This window comes from Cupressus sempervirens, chromosome 5, assembly GCF_028749045.1.
Source record: "Cupressus sempervirens isolate cs-2001-9-10 chromosome 5, ASM2874904v1, whole genome shotgun sequence".
NCBI lineage: Eukaryota > Viridiplantae > Streptophyta > Pinopsida > Cupressales > Cupressaceae > Cupressus > Cupressus sempervirens.
The window spans coordinates 295,127,493-295,138,442 of record NC_143122.1 but is presented as its reverse complement, the minus strand read 5'-3'; the positions used below and the strand labels follow the sequence as shown (position 1 = coordinate 295,138,442).

At 40.9% G+C, this 10,950-nt stretch overlaps 1 protein-coding gene across 1 annotated transcript; it reads left to right on the top strand.

The window, feature by feature from the left end:
• Positions 1-2,262: 2,262 nt before the first annotated feature.
• On the top strand, positions 2,263-6,933 carry LOC149555737 (uncharacterized). Its single transcript, XM_089829507.1, has 2 exons — positions 2,263-4,260; positions 4,780-6,933. Exons 1-2 carry the CDS (start codon positions 2,263-2,265, stop codon positions 6,931-6,933), a joined length of 4,152 nt encoding a protein of 1,383 aa, XP_089685633.1.
• Positions 6,934-10,950: the final 4,017 nt, after the last annotated feature.

The window sequence follows — 10,950 nt, the reverse complement described above, 5'->3', positions numbered from 1 at the left end:
ATATGAATGATTCAAATATGTTCCTAGGGGTCCTAGGACCCCTAGGGACATATGTCATCGTTTAATGGGTTAAAGGGGATCATAGGTCACCCTATGACCCCCTTTGACCCATATGAACCATTCGATTATGTCCCTAGGGTCCTAGGACCCCTAGGGACATATGTCGTCGTTTAATGGGTCAAAGGGGGTCATAGGTCACCCTATGACCCCCTTTGAATCATATGAACGATTCAAATATGTCCCTAGGGGTCCTAGGACCCCTAGGGACATATGTCATCGTTTAATGGGTCAAAGGGGGTCATAGGTCACCCTATGACCCCCTTTGACCCATATGACCCATATTACCCATTCGAATATGTCCCTAGGGGTCCTAGGACCCCTAGAGACATATATCGTCGTTTAATGGGTCAAGAGGATCATAGGTCACCCTATGACCCCCTTTGACCCATATGAACGATTCGAATATGTCCCTAGGGGTCGTAGGACCCCTAGAGACATATGTCATCATTTGATGGGTCAAAGAGGGTCATAGGTTACCCTATGATCCCATTTGACCCATATTACCCATTCGAATATGTCCCTAGGTGTCCTAGGACCCCTAGGGACATATGTCATTGTTTAATGGGTCAAAGGGGGTCATAGGTGGTGCAAAGCACAAAGCTTGGTATTAGAGGAATGGATAAAAACTCCATGTTGTCTTCATTCTTCCTTCCTCATACCTCTTTGGATGTAATTAGAGGTTTTATGAAGTTTTATGCAAGGTTTGAATAAATATGAGCCCATTTGTGTAGGCACTTCATCTTATTTGGTGACCCTATAAACCAAGGATGTAAGTAGCCTATAGGGTATATATGTTTTAGGTTTTTAGGAGGGGTTCATATGGCCTAAATAGCCATGATGCTCAATAATATCAAGTTTAGAATGTGTTTTGAAGTCTTCATATGAAAAGTTGCTCATATCGGCAGTTTTGAAAAAAAGTTGCTGACAACTTTTGCAAGAAAACTGTGCAACTTTTGCAAATTAGTTACATTCGACCTCTAACTTCCTTGGAGGTCGGTTTTTAGGTGTCATTAGGCTATAAATATATTGATCCTCTTCCCAAAAGAACAGAGGAACTTCATTGTACGGATTTTTCATTGGATGAATAAAGAACTCCCTATTTTTCTGTTTAATTCGCTGTTTTCAGAGGTTGCACGTGTGGTACGGACGTGAGACTAGAAGTTTAATGGTGGATTTGCAGAGTTTTATGTCCCACTGACTCATTGCATTTTATTTGGAGTGATTTGAAGGAGTTTGGACAAATTTAGAGCAAATTGGGTGAAACCAGTCCCAAACCCTCCATAAAATCAGGGTTTTGTGCAAATGAGCCATTAGAGTGCACCTAATTGGCCTCAGGGGTGCAAAACCCAATAATCTGAGAGAATACATGTACCATTTGTTGATTCTAGGAGTAGGATTAGTTTCTATGGTGGGAGTCCAAGATTCAATGAGGCCCTAGTTCAAGTTAGGCATAGAATTTGAACTCGAAATTCAGATTTGGAAGTAGAATTGTGAAGTTCGGTTGATTGGAATGCAACCAAGGGTTGAATTGGAAGTCTTAGACCTTCCCTAACACCATCCAAGTCAGTATCTTATTCTGTGTACCCATTTCCTTGCACTTGCTTAACAAACCAAGCCTAATTAGGCCTATTAGGACTGCGTGTTTTGCATAGGTTGGGATATGCTGGAAGTGGAGTGAGATTTTAAGATTTGGAGGTCTTTAAGGGGAGTCAAAAGGGTATCTGAAACTCTATTTTATTTGCCAAGTCGTTTGGGGAAATCAAAAGATATTGCTGAAACTCAGGTTTTGCTGACCTACTAGGATTTACTAGGTAGGTATTGGTTGGGTGTATTACAAAAGTGTCAGAATCTGAAAAGTTGTTGATTCAGAGTACATTGGGATATGTGAAGGTGTGTTGACCATCAGATTAAGTGGTTGAGAAGCCTAAAGCATAGATCCTTGTTTTGGCCTAGTTGAGGGATACTATTTCTAAAGACAAATTGGGAGCAGACTTTGCTTATCTGTTCCTTGCATTGAGAAGGTTGTCAAACCTTGTGAGAAGGTTATTTGCCAAGAGTGGAAGGTCCTTTAAGGATCTCCTAAGGCTAGAAGCAAGTTTGGCTTGTTTGAAGGGTCTAAGTGCAATCTAGACCAAGAGTACACTTCCGGTGTGTAACTCTGCATCAAGGTGGTATCAGAGCAGGTTAAGACCTGTTTTCATCATGTCTGAAGGAGAAGATGGACCAGAGAGGGCTCTCCCTCTGAGGGTCACAAATGCAGAACTAGCCAAGATAGTACAAGAACAAATGGCTGAAAGTAGGGCCTTTAGAGAAGAGAACAGAGCAGTCAAGAGAGAGTTGGAGAGACTCAAGGGCAAGTTGAAGAGAGGAGAAAACTATGAATCAGAAAATGAAGAGGTGGAGCAAGATGACAATGCAGCAGCAGTACCACCTGATCAAAGGCCTCTCTTACAAGTACTAGAAAGGATGGGAGTCAAGGGTGGAGAGATCCCTACATTTCAAGGAAAACTCAATCCTGATGAATGCATTGATTGGCTTGAAGCCATGGACAATCACTTTGAATGTGACCACATTCCACCAAGCCAAAAAGTAAAGATTGCCAAGACTAAGTTGAAGGGTGCAGCACTAAGCTGGTGGAATTTTATTCAGAATGAGAGGGCTGAGGATGGCAAGGAGCCCATAACTACTTGGAAAAGAATGAGAGCAGAGATCAAGAGGCAGTTTGTGCCCGAGGATTATGAAATCCTTGTGAACCAAAGGTTGCATAACCTTAAACAAAGGGATCTTGATGTGAGCACATACACACAAGAGTTCCATAACTTGACATTGAGAGCCAAGGTCAATGAGACAAATAAACAAAAACTAGCCAAATATGTAAGTGGCTTGAAGTATTCTATTCAAGATGAATTGACATTGGTGAATTTGGAGTCTGTACACCAGTGTTTTAATCTTGCATTGAAGATTGAAGAGAAGCATAAGAGGAGAGGTGATTCAAACACCAACAAAAGAGGAGGTAGCAATAATTTCAGAGGAAGAGGAGGCAGATTTCAAGGCAGAGGCTCTGGTTTCAGAGATGAAAATCAGAATCAGAATATTGATACCAGTCAAAGAGGATCTTTTAGAGGCAGAGGCAATAATGGCAATAGAGGAAGGAATGGCAACAGGAGCAGAGGAGGCCAGGTCTTCACTGGTAGGTGTTTTATTTGCAATCAGACAGGGCATCAATCCTTTAGATGTCCCCAAAAAGGAGGAGACAGCAGCAGACCCGGAGATAGGAGAATTAATCTATTGCAAGAAGAAGAAGAGGATGGGCAAAGCATCTCATCCTATCACACCACAACCTCCAGACTTGCTAATCCTGAAATTGGAGAGTGCCTCATGATGCAAAGGACACTTTTGAAGGTGCCACAACCTGCAGAACCACCTCAGAGAAAAACATTGTTTAGGACACATTGCAAGGTGAAAGGAAAGGTATGTAAGTTAATTGTGGATTCAGGGTCAACTGACAATATAGCATCTAAAGAAATGGTGGATAAATTAAAGTTGCCTAGGATACCACACCCATACCCTTATAAAGCTTCTTGGTTAACAAAAGACAAACAAACATTGGTAAATGAACAAGTTTGGGTGGAGTTCACATTAGGAGAGTATTCTGATAAAGTTTTGTGCGATGTCACTGAGATGGATGCATGTCACCTCTTATTAGGGAGGCCATGGCAGTTTGATGTAAAATCAAGGCATGATGGAGAAACCAACATTTATACAATAACTAAGGGAGGTGTTAAGTATACAATGAGGCCATTGCCTGATGATAGCAAATCAGACCATATAGTTAGTAGTGTGGCTTTAGTAGGGGAGAAGGAATTCCTCAAAACTATAAAAGAAAAGGACACACCCTGCTTTGCAATAGTGGTAAGACCAAAACAAGAATCAAGGAACCTAGTCAAGCCTAGAGCAGATTTGAAAAAAAATGATGTAGGACCCAAGGAGGTTAGGGATTTGCTAAACAAGTATCATGGGATTGTGGCAGGGAGTGTACCATCTACTTTACCACTAGAGAGAGAGGTGAGTCATTGTATAGACCTCATACCAGGGGCCACTTTACCAAATAAGGCTGCATACAAGTTGACTCCAGAACAGAATGAGGAGATAGCAAAACAAATAGAAGAGTTGCTGTCTAAGGGTCTGATTAGGAAGAGTGTGAGTCCATGTGCAGTACCTGTAGTACTTGCACCAAAAAAGGAAGGAACATGGAGGCTATGTACGGACTCAAGGGCTATAAACAAGATAACCATCCGGTATAGGTTTCCCATGCCAAGAATGGAAGATTTGTTGGATTGTTTAGGAGGGGCTAAAATTTACTCCAAGGTAGACTTAAAAAGTGGATACCATCAGATAAGGATCAGAAAAGGGGATGAGTGGAAAACAGCATTTAAAACAACTAAGGGTCTTTATGAGTGGCTTGTGATGCCATTTGGGCTATCAAATGCCCCAAGTACCTTCATGAGATTGATGAATGAGGTACTTAAGCCTTTCCTTAACAAGTTTGTTGTGGTATACCTAGATGACATACTAGTGTTTAGCAAGGATGAAGAGGAACACTTCAAACATCTAGATTTGGTCCTAAAAAGATTGCATGAGGAAGATCTCAAGATCAATTTGGAAAAGTGTATATTTGTGAAGGATGAACTGATATTTCTTGGTTTCGTTATTTCTAAGGACTCTTTGAAAATGGATCCATCCAAAGTAGAAGCTATAATAAATTGGCCATCTCCTACCACTGCTAGTGAGGTTAAAAGTTTCCATGGTTTATGTAATTTTTATAGAAAATTCATAAGGAATTTTAGTGGGATATCTGCTCCAATGGTGGATACCATTAAGGGGGGCAAGAAATGTCATTTTGTATGGACTAATGCTGCAGAAGAATCTTTCCAAATGCTGAAGCAGAAGATAGCACAAGAACCAGTCCTAAAGTTCCCTGATTTCAACAAAGTGTTTGTCATAGAATGTGATGCAAGCACTAAAGCTATTGGTGGTGTATTGAGTCAAGAGGGCAGACCAATAGCCTTCTTTAGTGAGAAGTTAAATGAAGCAAAGCAGAAATATTCAGTATATGATCTAGAGTTGTATGCTATGGTCCAATCCTTAAAAAGATGGAGGCATTATTTACTTTCCAAGGAGTTTATTGTTTTTACTGATAATCAGGCTTTGAGCTTTCTTAGCAGGCAGGAAAAATTGAATCAAAGGCACATGAAGTGGATGGAGTTCATCCAAGCATATACTTTCTCAATCAAGCACAAGAAAGGGATCACAAACAAAGTTGCTGATGCCCTAAGCAGAAGAAACCTCCTAGTTCAATCAATTGAACTTGAAACCGTTGGCATAGAAGGTATGAAGGATCTATACAGCCAAGATGAGGATTTCAAAGAGATTTATAAAGTTTGCCAAAGCATGGAAGGCAGGTATCACACAGAGCTCTCTGATTTTTTAATTCAAGATGGTTTATTGTTTAAGGGGGGACAATTATGTATTCCTAAGGGATCATATAGAGATAATATAATCAAAGAAAAACATAGTGGGGGCATGTATGGTCATTTTGGATTAGACAAAACACTTGAGCAAGTTAGGAGATTCTACCATTGGCCAAAAATGCAGACCGATGTAAGAAAGTTTGTGGAATCTTGTATAATTTGTCAAAAGGCTAAAGGGCACTCATCAAATGCAGGGCTTTATACTCCTCTACCTATCCCTCACAGACCATGGGATTCAATAAGCATGGATTTTGTATTGGGATTACCAAAAACTAAGGCAGGAAATGATAGTGTGTTTGTGGTTGTTGACAGATTTTCCAAAATTTCTGACTTTATCCCTTGCAAAACTACACATGATGCTTCAAACATTGCAGGTCTATTCTTCAAAGAAGTGGTAAGACTCCATGGTTTACCAAGGTCTATTGTTTCAGACAGAGACTCCAAGTTCCTAGGACATTTTTGGAGGACTCTTTGGAAAAGACTTGGAACAAACCTTAATTTTTCTTCTGCCTATCACCCTCAATCAGATGGGCAGACTGAGGTAACAAATAGGTCACTAGGGAACCTACTAAGATGCTTGGCACAACAATATGGTGGATCATGGGATAACATATTACCACAAGCTGAATATGCATACAATGATTCAGTAAACAGAAGTACTGGTTTGACACCATTCCAAATTGTTTATGGTGAACACCCAAGGGGAGTACTAGAGTTAAGGGATGTTAGTCAGATGGAGAGGAGAAGTGCCCAAGCTCAAGACTTTGCACAAGTGATGAAGGAGGTACAACACCAAGTGAAAGACAGACTGTCTAAATCTGCAGACAAGTACAGAGAACATGCCAACAAGAAAAGAAGGGATTTGCAGTTCAAGGTTGGAGACCTTGTCATGGTCCATTTGAAGAAGGAGAGGATGCCAAAGGGACAGCATACCAAGTTGATGGCAAAGAAAATTGGTCCATTTAAGATCCTACAAAAATGTGGGAACAATGCATACAAAATTGAATTGCCACCGGATGTTGGATTGTCACCAATCTTTAATATCTCTGATTTGTTTGCTTTCAAAGAACCTACTGATATTGTGGATGCAGGTACAAGTCTGGAAGAGCAGGTTATTGATGTTGCATTGCCAAAGACACATAAACTCCAAATTGAATGCATATTGGACAAGAGAGTTTCTATGGAGACACGAAGAGGCACATACTATACCTACTTGGTCAAATGGGTTGGGTTACCTGAGGAGGATGCAACATGGATGACTCAAGCAGAGATAGAGAAAGCAGGCTATCAATTTAACACCATTCCCAACTCAAGGGACTTGAGTTCTTTTGGAGAGGGGTAGTATGGTGCAGAGCACAAAGCTTGGTATTAGAGGAATGGATAAAAACTCCATCTTGTCTTCATTCTTCCTTCCTCATACCTCTTTGGATGTAATTAGAGGTTTTATGAAGTTTTATGCAAGGTTTGAATAAATATGAGCCCATTTGTGTAGGCACTTCATCTTATTTGGTGACCCTATAAACCAAGGATGTAAGTAGCCTATAGGGTATATATGTTTTAGGTGTTTAGGAGGGTTTCATATGGCCTAAATAGCCATGATGCTCAATAATATCAAGTTTAGAATGTGTTTTGAAGTCTTCATATGAAAAGTTGCTCATATCGGCAGTTTTGAAAAAAAGTTGCTGACAACTTTTGCAAGAAAACTGTGCAACTTTTGCAAATTAGTTACATTCGACCTCTAACTGCCTTGGAGGTCAGTTTTTAGGTGTCATTAGGCTATAAATATATTGATCCTCTTCCCAAAAGAACAGAGGAACTTCATTGTACGGATTTTTCATTGGATGAATAAAGAACTCCCTATTTTTCTGTTTAATTCGCTGTTTTCAGAGGTTGCACGTGTGGTACGGACGTGAGACTAGAAGTTTAATGGTGGATTTGCAGAGTTTTATGTCCCACTGACTCATTGCATTTTATTTGGAGTGATTTGAAGGAGTTTGGACAAAGTTAGAGCAAATTGGGTGAAACCAGTCCCAAACCCTCCATAAAATCAGGGTTTTGTGCAAATGAGCCATTAGAGTGCACCTAATTGGCCTCAGGGGTGCAAAACCCAATAATCTGAGAGAATACATGTACCATTTGTTGATTCTAGGAGTAGGAGTAGTTTCTATGGTGGGAGTCCAAGATTCAATGAGGCCCTAGTTCAAGTTAGGCATAGAATTTGAACTCGGAATTCAGATTTGGAAGTAGAATTGTGAAGTTCGATTGATTGGAATGCAACCAAGGGTTGAATTGGAAGTCTTAGACCTTCCCTAACACCATCCAAGTCAGTATCTTATTCTGTGTACCCATTTCCTTGCACTTGCTTAACAAACCAAGCCTAATTAGGCCTATTAGGACTGCGTGTTTTGCATAGGTTGGGATATGCTGGAAGTGGAGTGAGATTTTAAGATTTGGAGGTCTTTAAGGGGAGTCAAAAGGGTATCTGAAACTCTATTTTATTTGCCAAGTCGTTTGGAGAAATCAAAAGATATTGCTGAAACTCAGGTTTTGCTGACCTACTAGGATTTACTAGGTAGGTATTGGTTGGGTGTATTACAAAAGTGTGGGAATCTGAAAAGTTGTTGATTCAGAGTACATTGGGATATGTGAAGGTGTGTTGACCATCAGATCAAGTGGTTGAGAGGCCTAAAGCATAGATCCTTGTTTTGGCCTAGTTGAGGGATACTATTTCTAAAGACAAATTGGGAGCAGACTTTGCTTATCTGTTCCTTGCATTGAGAAGGTTGTCAAACCTTGTGAGAAGGTTATTTGCCAAGAGTGGAAGGTCCTTTAAGGATCTCCTAAGGCTAGAAGCAAGTTTGGCTTGTTTGAAGGGTCTAAGTGCAATCTAGACCAAGAGTACACTTCCAGTGTGTAACTCTGCATCAATAGGTCACCCTACGACCCCCTTTGACTCATATGAACGATTCAAATATGTTCGTAGGGGTCCTAGGACCCCTAGGGACATATGTCATCATTTAATGAGTCAAAGGGGGTCATAGGTCACCCTATGACCCCCTTTGACCCATATGAATGATTCGAATATGTCCCTAGGGTCCTAGGACTCCTAAGGACATATGTCATCATTTAATGGGTCAAAGAGGGTCATAGGTCACCCTATGACCCCCTTTGACCCATATTACCCATTCGAATATTTATCTTGGGGTTCGAGGACCCCTAGGGACATATGTCATCGTTTAATGGGTCAAAGAAGATCATAGGTCACCCTATGACCCCCTTTGACCCATATTACCCATTCGAATATGTCCCTAGGGGTCCTAGGACCCCTAGAGACATATATCATCGTTTAATGGGTCAAGAGGGTCATAGGGTTTGACCCATATGAACGATTCAAATATGTCCCTAGGGGTCCTAGGACCTCTAGAGACATATGTCATCGTTTAATGGGTCAAAGAGGGTCATAGATTACCCTATGACCCTATTTGACCCATATTACCCATTCGAATAATTCCCTAGGGTTCCGAGGACCCCTAGGGACATATGTCATCGTTTAATTTGTCAAACGGGGTCATAGGTCACCCTATGACCCCCTTTGACCCATATGAACAATTCGAATATGTCCCTAGGATCCTAGGACCCCTAGGGACATATGTCGTCGTTTAATGGGTCAAAGAGGGTCATAGGTCACCCTATGACCCCCTTTGACCCATGTTACCCATTCGAATATGCCCCTAGGGGTCCTAGGACCCCTAGAGACATATGTCGTCGTTTAATGGGTCAAAGGCGGTCATAGGTCACCATATGACACCTTTGACCCATATGTACGATTCGAATATGTCCCTATGGGTCCTAGGACTCCTAGGGACATATGTCATCGTTTAATGGGTCAAGGACCTATGACCCCCTTTGACCCATATGAACGATTCGAATATGTCCCTAGGGGTCCGAGGACCCCTGAGGACATATGTCGTCATTTAATGGGTCAAAGAGGGTCATAGGTCACCCTATGACCCTCTTTGACCCATATGAATGATTCAAATATGTCCCTAGGGGTCTGAGGACCCCTAGGGACATATGTCGTCGTTTAATGGGTCAAAGAGGGTCATAGGTTACCCTATGACCCCATTTGACCCATATTACCCATTCGAATATGTCCCTAGGGGTCCTAGGACCCCTAGGGACATTTGCCATCATTTAATGGGTCAAAGGGGGTCATAGGTTACCCTATGACCCCCTTTGACCCATATGAACAATTCGAATATGTCTCTAGGGGTACAAGGACCCTTAGAGAAATATGTCATCATTTAATGAGTCAGAGAGGGTCATAGGTCACCCTATGACCCCCTTTGACCCATATTACCCATTCGAATATGTCCCTAGGGGTCGTAGGACTCCTAGAGACATATATCATCGTTTAATGGGTCAAAGAGGGTCATAGGTCACCCTATGACCCCCTTTGACCCAAATGAACGATTGGAATATGTCCCTAGGGGTCCTAGGACCCCTAAGGACATATGTCATCGTTTAATGGGTCAAAGAGGGTCATAGGGTGACCTATGACCCCCTTTGACCCATATTACCCATTCAAATATGTCCCTAGAGGTCTTAGGACCCCTAGGGACATATGTCGTCGTTTAATGGGTCAAAGGGGGTCGTAGGTCACCCTATGACCCCCTTTGACCCATATGAATGATTTGACTATGTCCCTAGGGGTCCTAGGACCCCTAGGGACATATGTCGTCATTTAATGGGTCAAAGGGGGTCATAGGTCACCTTATGACCCCCTTTGACCCATATGAACGATTTGACTATGTCCCTAGGGGTCCTAGGACCCCTAGGGACATATGTCATCGTGTAATGGGTCAAAGAGGGTCAAGGTCACCCGATGACCCCCTTTGACCCATAATACCCATTCGAATATGTCCCTAGGGGTCCTAGGACTCCTAGAGACATATGTCGTCGTTTAATGTGACCTATGACCCCCTTTGACCGATATGAACGATTTAGCTATGTCCCTTGTGGTCCTAGGGACATATGTCATCCTTTAATGGGTCAAAGAGGGTTATAGGTCACCCTATGACCCCCTTTGACTCTTATATATTAATAATATACATATTAATAATATACATATATATTAATAATATACATATCAATATATATATATATATATATATATATATATACATATACATATTACATTATTATATTTAATGAAAATATTACGTTATTATATAAATATATTAATAACATACATATTAATATAATAATATTTATAATATATATATTATATTTAATAAAAATATTACGTTGTTATATAAATATTATATTATTATACATATTAATATAATAATGTATAATA